Source organism: Centruroides vittatus, unplaced genomic scaffold (assembly GCF_030686945.1).
Source record: "Centruroides vittatus isolate TY-2023 unplaced genomic scaffold, ASM3068694v2 contig_460, whole genome shotgun sequence".
In the NCBI taxonomy this organism is placed as follows: domain Eukaryota; kingdom Metazoa; phylum Arthropoda; class Arachnida; order Scorpiones; family Buthidae; genus Centruroides; species Centruroides vittatus.
Genome location: NW_027122256.1, coordinates 3,337,600 through 3,351,616, shown reverse-complemented (window position 1 = coordinate 3,351,616; position 14,017 = coordinate 3,337,600). Strand labels below are relative to the sequence as shown.

The 14,017-nt window shown below is 29.6% G+C and overlaps 1 protein-coding gene across 2 annotated transcripts in view; it reads right to left on the bottom strand.

Annotated features, from left to right (window-relative positions):
* LOC136977542 (sorting nexin-13-like) overlaps nt 1–14,017 on the bottom strand; it is a 154,165-nt gene that overhangs the window by 8,532 nt on the left and 131,616 nt on the right. For both annotated transcript variants that reach the window (XM_067273040.1, XM_067273038.1), the window contains 7 exons: nt 13,468–13,642; nt 10,470–10,612; nt 10,162–10,377; nt 9,906–10,094; nt 9,685–9,830; nt 4,573–4,641; nt 62–174 (listed from right to left, as the gene is read on the bottom strand). In XM_067273040.1, the coding sequence (XP_067129141.1) occupies nt 62–174; nt 4,573–4,641; nt 9,685–9,830; nt 9,906–10,094; nt 10,162–10,377; nt 10,470–10,612; nt 13,468–13,642 (1,051 nt within the window). The remainder of the gene's footprint in view (nt 1–61; nt 175–4,572; nt 4,642–9,684; nt 9,831–9,905; nt 10,095–10,161; nt 10,378–10,469; nt 10,613–13,467; nt 13,643–14,017) is intronic.

Genomic DNA, 14,017 nt, shown 5'->3' with positions numbered 1-14,017 from the left:
AATATGATTCCTTTTTCTGTAAATTTTAAATATATATTTTAAATTATTTTATATTTCTAACCTGGAATACTGCACAGAGTAACCATTTTAGCAGCAACTCTGGTTCTCATCTTTGTGTTATAATCTCTCTCTGCACCGGGAAGTGCTAAGGAACCATTAGGCCACAATGATTGTCTAAAAAGTAACAATTAATTATATATCAGATATTTTGAATCATTATGCATAGAAGAATATAAATTATTTGTAACATAATTATTTATAATAATTATGTTAATAAAACATCTACAGCACATTAAGACAAATATAACACTTACGTCCACAAAAAACCAAAAACAACGCATTAACTCAAAAACAACCTTAGGTTCAAAAACGTTAGTGGCAATTTTGTTTTTGAGTTAACACACCGTTTGTGGTTTTTTTGTGGACGTAAGTGTTATAATTATGTTAATATAAATTTACATAATAAATTATTTGTATGTAATTTTTAATACTCAATCTTGAAATTCTCATGAAAGTTTTTCAAGTTAATCTTTGCTCAATTTAAACAAAGACGAAGATTTAAAAAAAATTCAACCTTAAAATAGAAATATTTCAGGAGTTTGAAAATTTTTGAATGCATGTTTTTTACTTAGGAAGTCATTTATTAAGTTCCTTCAAATACCATTGTTTCTCATTAAATTTTCAATTCAAAAAATATTTTTTTTTTGCTAAGAGTGATATATTTGAAACATCAATTTGATATAAAAGTTTATAAACATCTTTGTTAATGCAAATCAAACATAATTTTAACACATTCATTTCATATACCAGTCAACAGAATATAATATACAGTAGTAAAATATTTTAGCACAATAGTTACTCTGAATATCTTTATTAATATTTGAATAACTGACTTTCTATCCAAGTATTAAGCAAATGATTGTGGAATGTTGAAATGTCAGTAAAATGTAACTGCCTCAAATTTATATGAATGTGACTATATTTTCCAAAGTCTCAACTGCATATGTATTAAATCATTCATGTTATTAATAACTATTATCACATTTAACTATTTGAATAAGATAATTACATAAAAATTTTTTGTAAAAACAACTATTTCAAAATTATCAAAAAATCAGTTATATGAAATTCCCAGAGATTTCTTTGATTTATTTGCAAAATAGCATACACTATATTTAATAGATCATGATAACAAAATGAGTTTTGTGGGTGGGAGAAACAACCACAAAAAAAATCTGACCAGTTTTTATTCTGAAACTTTGAAACTTGTCAGCATTACATTAAAAACAACAATTATATGTTTAATTTCTTCACTTTATCTTCTTTCTAACCACATAAAATACCTGTGGAATTCCAAAAGTGCTTTTTCTGTATGTATTTTATTGTTATTTGATTCAAAAATACAAAAACAAACATATTAAATTTAAGAAACTGGCTGTAAATTATTTCAGCTTACATTGATTAACATCAACTTTGTGTGAAATTTGAGAGGAAGGTGTTATTTTTAAGGTTGGAGTAGATGGCCAGTGTAGCTCATACTGACTAATTATTGCTACTACTAATGTCAATAAGCTGTTAATTGTTTTATTGTCATGTAAACAAAAACTCTCTTCCTGATGTTAACCTTTCAGTATGGGATAGTCAGGTATGGTACTATCCCTCAGTAGTGGAGAATATACCTGGAAAATTTTTAAAGTATTTTTTCAGATGATTTTTCTCATTACAAAATCTTTTTCCAAAATGGTAAACAGTTATGTGTAGTAAAGAAAAGTCTTTTTTTTATTGTTACATAATTCATTTTTTATGTGAATTTTTTTCCACAGTAGTTTTTGGCAATACCCCCAAAGGAATTTAGTGGATATACATGTCCCTCATCACTGCCACACGATTGCCCTCGATATATATACATATACGTCCCTCCCTGCTGAGTGGTTAAGTCAGTCAACTTACAATGTTATTTTATTGTACTAAAAAAAATGTTTTCTTTAACGTTTAATTAACAACTAGTTTTCTTGGATCTGATTAATTTCTTATTTTAGTCGCAGTTTAACTGGCATACTGGTCTCCCAGTTTATGTGTGACATGCTGGTCATTCTGCAAAAATGCAGCATGAAGTGCCTCAATTAAGGCACTTCATAAAAAAGTTCCATGTGGGCAGATAGCTTCTATGTCTTTGTAATTAATGGCCATAGGTTTGTCTTATATTTCCAATTTTTCAGGTGTTTGAGGTGGGACAAACACCCACATTGGATGTAAGATTCATTTAGGTTGATCCAAATGTTCTCCACAGAAAATAGGGCAGTGGTGGGTAGTCCTTTCTTATGGAAAATAAGTGTTTCTTGAGACGTTAGTCAAGGAAGCAGGTAGCGGTACTAATGTATACCACTTTTTGTGGAAACTGTTATCTATGATGGAAATAAAATATGCTCCTGGTAATTTTTTACAGCCTCTTTAGGAACATCAAGGACCCCCTAAATAAAAAAATGTCTATTTAAGACTAATTTTGGCAATAAGATATATATTCAAATCTGACAGCTATAAAGAATATATATTTTGAAATTGTATTTTTACAATTATTATACCCAACTTTGAAATATTCTTTTTGACAGATAAATAAACGATAAAATAAGCATGAAAAACAATTTGCTGTTATCTTGACTTAATGATCTTTGCTGTGGTTCACAATAAAATTGTTCATTTCCCTGTAATCATTCTGTGAAATAGTAATGGGAATCAAATTCATTGGAAGAAAATAAATCATTCACATTCCATGTTTGCTAGAAAATATCTTTCTGAACTAGTGAATGTAATTTTTGTACTCAGATACCAATTTTTTCTTTTTATACCTGAGTACTAGAGATTATTCAGGCAATTCAAAACTTTGAAATAGTGGTCCACAGACTTCAGGGGTTCACAAATGTATTAATCAGTCTTTGCATATTCAGAAGAAAAAAAGACTCTTATCTTGTGGAATAAAAAAAAAAAAAATAACACTTTTTGCAATATTAATCTTTAGTAAAAAATATAAAATCATTTAAATTAAATTAAAATTTTTTAACACACACATCAAGAAACACTTAAAATATGTAGAATCTCATTTCAACAGATTGTGGGACAATGGATTTTTCAGACTAATGGATATTTTCTCCAGCTCCCGCCAAATCAATGTAATTTTACCTCTTTTTAGCTGATCCGTAACTCGGAATAATGGAATTTTTTCTAGCTGCATCTTTGGTAAACATTGTATTTTTTTTAACTTTTAATTAATAATTGGATGTTTCTGGATACCGAATTCAAAAAAATACATTGTACGCTGTGCAAACTAAGCACATAATCGTCATGGTTCTCACTGCTAATGTTGCAGTCATGCATTAGTGCCTTCCTGTAGTGCAATGATTAGTGGAGGGAAACTACTTCTGGCTTAATACTTTCAGATATGCACATGTTTGCAACAAAGATGTGCCTCATCTTTGTTGCAGACATGTGTTCAAGAATATTGCACCTTGAAATCATGCTCACATAACAGTAACATTTCATACTGACAATTCCTCCAAAAAAAGCCCAGAAACATCACATCATCACAGTGTCATCAAAGCAAACCAAGATGGATGAGATTTTTTAATATATTGTGAAGTGCCAAAGATCATATGTTCTTTGCTGCTTTTTGGCTTATAATGTACTATATAACAATTGCAAAATTCTGTTTTTACTCATCTGAATCAGATTGAGCTTTTGAACTGCAATTTTGGCAAACAAAAACAGTGTTGCAGTGTTCCTTACATATTTGATTTGAACAACACTTACATTGATTTTTTGTAAATCTATTCTTCCTTTTAGGACACCAAACACATCTAGATTTTTCCTCTGACTTTGGTGATGTGTTCTGTGATTCAAGAGGTTGCATTGTTAAAAATAAAATCTAACAATGCACACTAATTAAAATAAAATTGCAATCAGTAGGCTGATATCAATTGCAAAGACTTCATTCAGCTATAAATGCCAAATAGTCTCTGTCAACTTTGTTATGGTGTAATGTACAATCTTAAAATACACGTGTTTATATAAAGGATAGAAATATTAAGAGACTGAATAATTTCGAGTGCAGTTTTTTTTTTATGTAGGGAATTTAAAAAACAAAATTTTTTCAAATAAAGAATATTTTTCTGGGATTGCAAGAAATCCGTTGTTTGCGATATAATGGATTTTTGGAACAACAGATGATTTTCGGTGCCCCGAGTGATCTATTAAAATGAGATTCTACTGTATATACACATACATACATACATACATACATACATACATACATACATACATACAGGCATCCCTCATATAACACAGTAGTTATGTTCCAAAAAAGTGCTGTGTTATGTGAATCCATGCTATATGAAACAAAGAACTAATACAAAACATAACGGTTAGGTTCCAAAAGTTAACCAATGTATACTATTTGTTTTTGTTACTAAGAGAATAATTTATAATAGAGTCGATACTCTACTGTATTTAATATTCTAAAGCTAATGTTTTTCAGAAAATATTATGCAATTAAATATTTTTACTAGAAAAAATTCATACCTTAATGCTTTTACATATTCAGCTACTTGATCAGCAGATGTCATCCATTCAACATAATCAACAATCTTTCTGAAATTAAAAAAATCATGAAAACATTGTTATGCTATCAAACAAATTATTATCTGTACATTTAAATTAAAATGAAACAAACACTTTGGTTTCATCCATTCCAAATCATCAAATTTATCAAATAAAGACTAAATCTTTTAATATTTATAGGTGCTGGTGATTAAAAAAAAATTGCCTAAGTCACTTTTTATTTGGAGATATTTTGAATTTGTAAAAATGAAAAAAAAATTAGATATAATATATTATATATATTTACTCTTTCAAAATATTTTTTTAGTGTAATTATAAAACTTTATGAATATCTTGTAAAATAAATTCAATGTTTTCCCCTTTTTAACTTAGATTACTTTCATAATCATCAGCAAATATTTGTTTAACTTAATTTTAATAATAAATTATCTTACTAAAATTAAATTACACAAATATTTTGTATTTTTCTACACATTAATAGAAAAATTATTAGAATTGGTTTGGTTTATTTGGTTATGGCAATGCAATATGTGGGTGATCTACCAAGGAGGATGCATTCTGGGAAGACTTTTACGTAAAGTTGGCCCCTATTTAGGTGTTACTAATGTGAAGAAACCCAGAAAAATCTATGTGGCCAGTCCATTGGCGATATGCAAACCCACAACGGACTACCAGTGTTAAGTGGTTTTATCAACTCAATTACTGGAGGGCACTTATTGGGCTGCAATTTGAAAAGTTTGTAGACTATAAATTCCCACTGTTGTTTGTCTGTCCTTAATCTCAAGATCAACAGAGTTAGACAGATGAAAGTTGAAACCAGATATGGAAAGCTTAAGAGCAGGAGGTCTAGATTAACTATACACAAACTTCTAGTTTGAACCAGAAGTCATGTTACTTCAATTCAAAATTTTTCCCCTGAACAAAGTTAAATACATAACCAGCACAACTCTATTTCTAACAGGAAAAGTATGATGTACAGGGACAAAACACTACACAAGGCAAGTGCTACTATCTATCTATCTATCTATCTCCTTCTCAGCACTGTTTAAATCAATTAATAAATAAACACACCTGATTTATATTCGCTGAGCTTATTGTTTTATTCCAAACGTTTTCAGCCTACTATAATAGGCCATCTTCAAGCTTTACATTTTTTGTTCAAAATGTTAACAGATTAACATACTCTCAAAACGTGTTGCAAATTAACAAAAAACAAAAACATAAAGTAAAAAGTAAAAATAAATAATAAAATACAATAACTGAATAATAACAAAAAATTTTACATCCAGATTAATTAATTGTGAATACTAATTCCTATAAACTCCAGCCCATATTTTTATGAATTATCAAAACCCATACTCTTTTCAATTTTTTACTTCCAAGCCGATGGTAATGCATTTGCATCTTTTGAGTTTAAGCATATGTCCTTCATTTTACTTTTGTAAATTTTTATTTTTTCCACTTCCATTGCAATGGACGATGAATGTCCTGTTTTAACTATCTTTGCCTCATTCCATTTGACTACCGCTCCGTCCGCCTGCGCCATACTCGCCAAAATCGTGCTGTTGAGTCCCTTACTCACACTATATTTATGTTTCTTTACCCGTACTTTGAGGCTTCTTCTTGTCACTCCTATATATTCTTTATCAATTCCTAATTGTTGGTTCTCATACAGTATACTGTATACACCCGCTTGTTCCTCCATTCCAATTTTGTCTTTATCATTTCTTAATAGTCTATAAATATTGGGTGCTCGTTTGTAAACTATGTTTGTGTTTTTGTATTTTCTCAATTCCTTCACCACCTTCCTTGTTTGCTCATTGTATCTGAACTTGTTAAAAGTTGTGGTGCCGTTATTTGTCGCCGTTGTACCTTTTTGTTTACTGTAACTCTTGATGAGGCCTTTGATTGTAGACATTTTGTATCCCAAATTCTTTGCTACCTTTTGGATTCTATTAATTTCTTTGTTCCAGTCTAGTACATTGGTGCAGTATAAGAAGGCCCTTTTGATGAGCGCCTTAAATGCAGATAGCTTATACTTAAACAGGTCTTTCGAACATGCCAGTATGTATAAAGGAGCATGTGCTGGTTTCAAATATACTGTTGTTTGTATGTTTCCTAGCTTAAATTCCATGTTAACGATTTCTTGACTGCAATCAATGACAATAAACATGGTTTGAAACTAAAATTAAAACAAAAAAGTCGAAGAAACATCCATTTCTTGGATATTAACATGGAATTTAAGCTAGGAAACATACAAACTACAGTATATTTGAAACCAACACACGCTCCTTTATACATACTGGCATGTTCGAAAGACCTGTTTAAGTTGGGATACAAAATGTCCACAATCAAAGGCCTCATCAAGAGTTACAGTAAACAAAAAGGTACAACGGCGACAAATAACGGCACCACAACTTTCAACAAGTTCACATACAATGAGCAAACAAGGAAGGTGGTGAAGGAATTGAGAAAATACAAAAACACAAACATAGTTTACAAACGAGCACCCAATATTTATAGACTATTAAGAAATGATAAAGACAAAATTGGAATGGAGGAACAAGCGGGTGTATACAGTATACCGTATGAGAACCAACAATTAGGAATTGATAAAGAATATATAGGAGTGACAAGAAGAAGCCTCAAAGTACGGGTAAAGAAACATAAATATAGTGTGAGTAAGGGACTCAACAGCACGATTTTGGCGAGTATGGCGCAGGCGGACGGAGCGGTAGTCAAATGGAATGAGGCAAAGATAGTTAAAACAGGACATTCATCGTCCATTGCAATGGAAGTGGAAAAAATAAAAATTTACAAAAGTAAAATGAAGGACATATGCTTAAACTCAAAAGATGCAAATGCATTACCATCGGCTTGGAAGTAAAAAATTGAAAAGAGTATGGGTTTTGATAATTCATAAAAATATGGGCTGGAGTTTATAGGAATTAGTATTCACAATTAATTAATCTGGATGTAAAATTTTTTGTTATTATTCAGTTATTGTATTTTATTATTTATTTTTACTTTTTACTTTATGTTTTTGTTTTTTGTTAATTTGCAACACGTTTTGAGAGTATGTTAATCTGTTAACTTAAAGTGCAAATTCAAATAAATTTGAATGTTACCATTTCGAACAAAAAATGTAAAGCTTGAAGATGGCCTATTATAGTAGGCTCGAAAATGTTCGGAATAAAACAATAAGCTCAGCGAATATAAATCAGGTGTGTTTATTTATTAATTGATAATATGTATTGTTTTAAGAATTATATTTTTACTTTATTATTTTCTTAAATTTTTTGCCAATAGATGGTATTACATGTAAAGCCAGCAAATCAAATGTAGACAGAAATGAACTAGTACAAAGAAATCTAATCAATAATTTGGAGTGGGATGTATGACATTATCTAAGTTAGAAGTATGTGAAACATAACTGCCAAGATTTGTAGCAATTAGTCAAACAGCCTAGGCATGCATAACAAAAACAAACATCCTCATTTTTATATATATACACACACAGAGATTGTTGCTAATGTAAAAAGAATTGATTGGCAGAGTAAAAAAGTAATTATACTAATTAATTTTAAATGTAATGCTATGAGATTAAGGAATTTGATCCTGGCCCTTATTTCTAATCTCGGGATTTTGGGATTATACTTAGTCAATCTTGGGATCATTTTGGTATTGAGGTTTAATAAAAACTAAGAAAATCTTACAGAAATCAGCTCTTTAATCAACAAATTAAAATTTAGACAAAAATCAATGTATTTTATGGTGTACACCTAGCTAATCTAATCACTCTAACTAATCAGACTTAGAGTCAGACTAACCAGAGTTAAAATCACTCAGTCTTCATGTTAAAGTTATTCTTTTTCAAACATCAGTGAGATCTCTTTAAACTTACATAAATTGAAAAAAACCTTTATGTAACAAACTATGCAAATAAACGTTGAAAATTAACAAAAATCTCTCTTAACATCGACTAAATAGATGACTTTCATGTATCAACCTAGTAAGTAGGTAGTAAAGTAAGTTTCTTAGCAAAAAATATTTAAAAATAATATTAATCAGTCACATTTTTCTTAAATATAAAAAAAACTAATCTAATAGGAACATTCTAATTTGAATTGCAAAAATATAATCTGAGAAATAACACATCCAGTGTCTCACAACCAAGTCTGCTTCTCAATTTGTTGCACATATATATATATGCTGTTGTGCATATATGCTCTGTCACACACATATACACACATGTGACAGAGCTGTGGACTGTACATCAATGCTAGATAACAAACTCACCTGACACATGTTACAATTTTGTTTAATCGACTACAGAGTGTATTCAATCCTTAGAAGCTCTAAATTTTAATATAAATGAGTTCTCAAGCATATTATTTATGTTCATTATTCAATTTAAATTGGATGCAACAACCAGAGGCTGGTAGGAACACTCACTTAAGGGTGATGATATTCCTCCATTGAATGACTTATTAGAATTTTTGAAGGGTCATGTTAGAACTCTACAGCCAACCAAAAGTGCTCTCGACTGGCAGAAAATCAATTGGGGCCCGTAAAAATTCAAAAATACAAAAATGAAGTATATTACCAGGTAACCCAGTGAGAACTGCTTGCCTATCATTTTAGTTCAAAACACAAGAAGTTTTATATTAAAATGATAGGCAAGCAATTCTGTTAAGAGTACTGGCACTGAACGTTTTGCTTCATCAGTCTATTTTGCAATTTTTTTAAAATGATGTCAATCCCGAAAACCTCGGGATCAGGAAAACTTAATCCCGAAAATTTTGAGACTAAAGAGTGGTTGGGATCCTGGGATAAAATCCTCTGTATAAGATACAAATGCAGTGGAAGAACAACAAAAATATTCGTATATGTAACAATAATAATAAGCACACTCAAATGCAATTTTTAACATTCTTTAAAACTATTTTTTCTTTTTTTTGTACTCATTAAAAGAAAAAAAAAACCATACCCCTATTAGCTTGACTAATCAAACAAAAACATTTAAAATACATTTTCATTCGATAATTAAAATTCCTAATACTGTTATTTTACCTGTTTATTTTATCACCAAATGTTGCATTCATAATTTGACGTAAAAGAATAACAATTCTTCTTCTAAACCATTGATCTTTGCTTTTTAAATCGAATACTTCATCCATTAACAACAGCATTATTCGTAAAGGAATATTATCTTCTCCCTGTGAAGAAAACAAAATTGCTAATATTTATTAATTAAAAAGAAATAAATAAGTTTTTAATTATTTCAGACTCACTTCAATATCTATACCAGCAGCCACTTTTCCACTTCCAACAAGTCCAGGATTAAGTGATGGATTCCATTTACTTCCCAATACTTTGACTAGTCCATCTCTAAGACCATCAATAAGTGTATCTGGCATTGTTTTAACAATATTACCCACCGATTTAACGGAAGATTTTAATGGATTAACTAAAGTGCCAACCTGAAATGCATTTTTATTTCTAAGAATTATTTTTTTACAAAAAGAAAAATAAACACCATGTTCTTACAGTTCTTGAAAGAGGACGTCTTCCTCTTTCATATATCTTTGGTTCCAAAAAATTTAAAATCATTGCACATAAACCCTGATTAGCATTGAGCATTTCTGATGAGCATATAATTTGAAGGTATTCATTAAGCTGTTCAGCACGCTTTTCTAAAAACTGACGAGCAAGATTATTGAATGTCTTTTTCCCAGGAAATTTAAGACTAGATAGATGAGGAAACTAGAAAAATAATTTTTCATTAAATATAAATGATTTAGAATCCAAAAATAAACATTGTTTTATTATAAACAGTAAAATTATTACTAACATACCTTTTCTATCACAGACATATGGAAGTCGTGGAAATCACTATATCTTCGTACTAAATACCACCTTTCTTCTGATTTATTACTATCTCTTTTTGTTACACAAATGGCATATACAGCATAAGTTCGACCAGAATGATTTGTTATTCCTACAAAATCCATAATCATTTGTAGACAAAAAAATTAATTTTACAATAATATTTAAAAAATAAGAAATCATAGTAGTTAAAATTCTTTCAGTACTAAAAATGAGTTAATTATTAATATTTTAATCATAATCTTACTTATTTACAGATAATTTATTAAATTAATTTTACAAAACTGTTAAGACAATCAATTTTCTCAGAGATTCTTCTTGATTAGTACTAAACTGAATAAATTTTTTCATCTACATTTTTTGTTAAATAAAATGACATTTTTGATGATAATTTAGATATCCTAAATGTTACATTAATTTTTCTTTTTAAAAATTTGTCATTCTAAATAATGAAATTATAATCCATCCTTGAATCATTCTAAAGAAACTAACATTATGAATTTAAATATAAAATATATGCAGGAAATCATTTCCCTAATATATTAACTTCTTTGTTGAAACCAAAGTGAACACATTGTAAAGAGTCAAGGCCAAATGTCATTTTTGTTTCTGGGGTTTTGTTTTAGTCACGGTTATATTTAGTTTAATAACACTGGACAACAAAAAAAATGTTTTTGAATGTTTCCTTTATTTCATGAGTGGAATCTTACTAATTTTGGGGTGATAAAATCGAATATGACAAAGAAAAATTTTTATTAACTCTAGTTTCTGTGATGTACGAGAGGTGGCAGTATGTGATTTTAATGGCTTAAGAAGAAACAACACATTTTAATTACATATGCTAACAACATTGAAAGTGCTTTTGAATTTTTGAAAATGTTTGAATTTCAAATTCAAACATTTCATCAAGCCATTAACGTCACAGCAAACAACCAGATTGTTTTTCTTCTCAAAAAAAGGAATCAGATCCCTCTGACGTTCTCTGTACTGTGAGCCCTGACATCACGTTGGAGAAGATTCCGTTGCTGTAGTCTTGACCCTAGAAGTTCCGCTTTATTCTTTGACAAGACTAGATCTTGAATGAGATCACTCAATTTCACTTAATTCAGTCTGTGGTGTATCATCTTTTATCTCAAAATCAGGGTCGTGGAATGTGGAACGCTTGTTGGGTTCTTCTTCTCCCACACTTTCTTCATTTTCTACTTCAAGCTCATAATGTTGGAATGGAGTAGGAACTGGTAAACTATCTGAATGTGGAATAGGTCAAATTGCAGATGGAATATTTGTGTATTGAACTGTTTCTTTTTTCTTCACTGACAATCCTGCCTTTATAAGTGGAGTCAAGCAGAAATAGCAGTCATCTGTATGGTTTGTAAGCTCCTGCCAAACCTTAGACACAGCAAAAGCCATAGATCATTTTTTATTTTTCAGTCATTCTCGCAGTATAACTGAACAAGAGTTGCAACGTGGAGCCCATGACTTATCCTGCCCCTACCTTTATACCCAAATAATAATGATAGGCAGTCTTCAGAAGAGGCATCAGATTGTGTTTCTGTGACGAAAATGTTATTTCACTACGTGTTATGTAATAAATGATTTTTGTGTTTATGCTTCTCGTTTTTGCTAAAAAGGACACGACTAAGTTTGCTTTAACTAACGGTCACCATACTAGTTCTCGTCTTGCCTTTTCTCACGAGAGTTATGAGACATTTATTAATAATTTAACAGTGGTTACAGTTGTAGAAAATGTATAAAACTAGATAAAATTAAATTATTGAGCATTCAAACAGTAATAAATTTACAAAACATAAATGTGAGAAAATAACAAAAAAACACAATATCCGCGGGGTGGCGACATCCATCACCGCACCATCCACTATGAATATAACAAAAATTGTTCACTAAATTTACACATTTTCGTGGCATTTTGGTATAACCAGTATTACATTCAAAAGTACTCCAAAACCAGAAATTTTAACCAAGAAAAACAGAACCAATATTAAACTCAAAGTCATAGCTACATTTAATATGTTTATAACCTACAAACATATGGAGAACGTTTTGCTATGTAAGTGTGAGGTGTGTGACAACTCCCAAAAAATAAATTTTCTCCAAAATACAAATGTAGACTCTAAAAAATAACATATCATTGTATCTCCAAAGCATAAGCTAATCGGCCATTTTTATGGAGATTTTTGAATTCAGCAGATGAAAATACATAAGAATATGCTAATTTTGAGCCCGAAACAAAATCATTGCTGTCCAGTGTAATCTCTCTTAATTTATTTCCTCCAGATTATTTCTTGGCTCTCGAAATCAAATTGATAAAGAAAAATAATTTGAAGATACAAACAAATGACATTAAAAAAATAGTGTGATAAAATTTAAACAGGTTTTTAAAAAAATATTTCCAACAACACCGAACAAACATAAGTGTAAATAACATCGTTCGGAGCTAAATCAGGGCTAAACACTGGGTGTTTATAAAAAGTTCCAAGTTGGGTGGAAGTCTTCACACCTTTAATGTGTGAAGACTTCCACAGTTATGACAAATGCCTCAATCTTCCAGTGATTATGTCGAAAAGTAATCATATTGGTACTTAACTTTTGGTAATAGATTCATTTTGTTATTTACACTTGTCTTTGTTTTCTGAACTATCGGAGGTTGAAAAATAATCGCCCTTGTATATATTGATAGATCATGTCAAGATAATTCTCAAAATTATTATTTTAAATTAAAAAATAAGGTAAAAAATAGTTTCTTGAAAAATTGAATTACGTAGTTCAATTTTTAAAGTCAGGGATGTGTTTTATAAAATTGGAATAAATAAGTAAAAATTTTGGTTTCTATTATTATTCAAGAAATAACTTTTTTTTGCTTCTACAAAGTTTAATGCTATTTGCTTCATGAATTTACATATAATCATTCCAACATATTAACTTATATATTTTTAATAATGCAAATACCTGTATTATAGATTTCTGCTGATAAAGAACAATCATCTAAACATTCATCAGATGATGAAACAGGTGATACTCTTCCCAAACAATGACTTAAATCTGAAGGTATATAATCTAGTCCATCATCATCTTGGTCCAGAGAATTCAAGCTTAGATTGTCATATGACAAATCATCAGATGACTAAATAAAAAAGAATATTTTATTTAGTAGAATATGTATAATTTTTCTTTATAAATTGTTAGATTTAATAGCAATTTTAATATAAAAAATTAATATATCATAGTAAGCTTAATAAATCTAAATAGATCATTATATTTAATAGGAAAAATATACAAATAAATATAAAGTGAAAGTTTCTTCTCTAACTTCTGTCTCCTCAAGCAAATCGAAGATGGCTCAAGATGTTTGAAATGCAAATTCATTGAAAATACACCTCTATACTCTGTATATTCAATTTATTTACATGAAATGTACATAACTTTTTATGACATTATACAGGGTGACAATAATTAACCCGTACAAGTTTTTTGTATCGTAAATTTATTAAAGAAATGA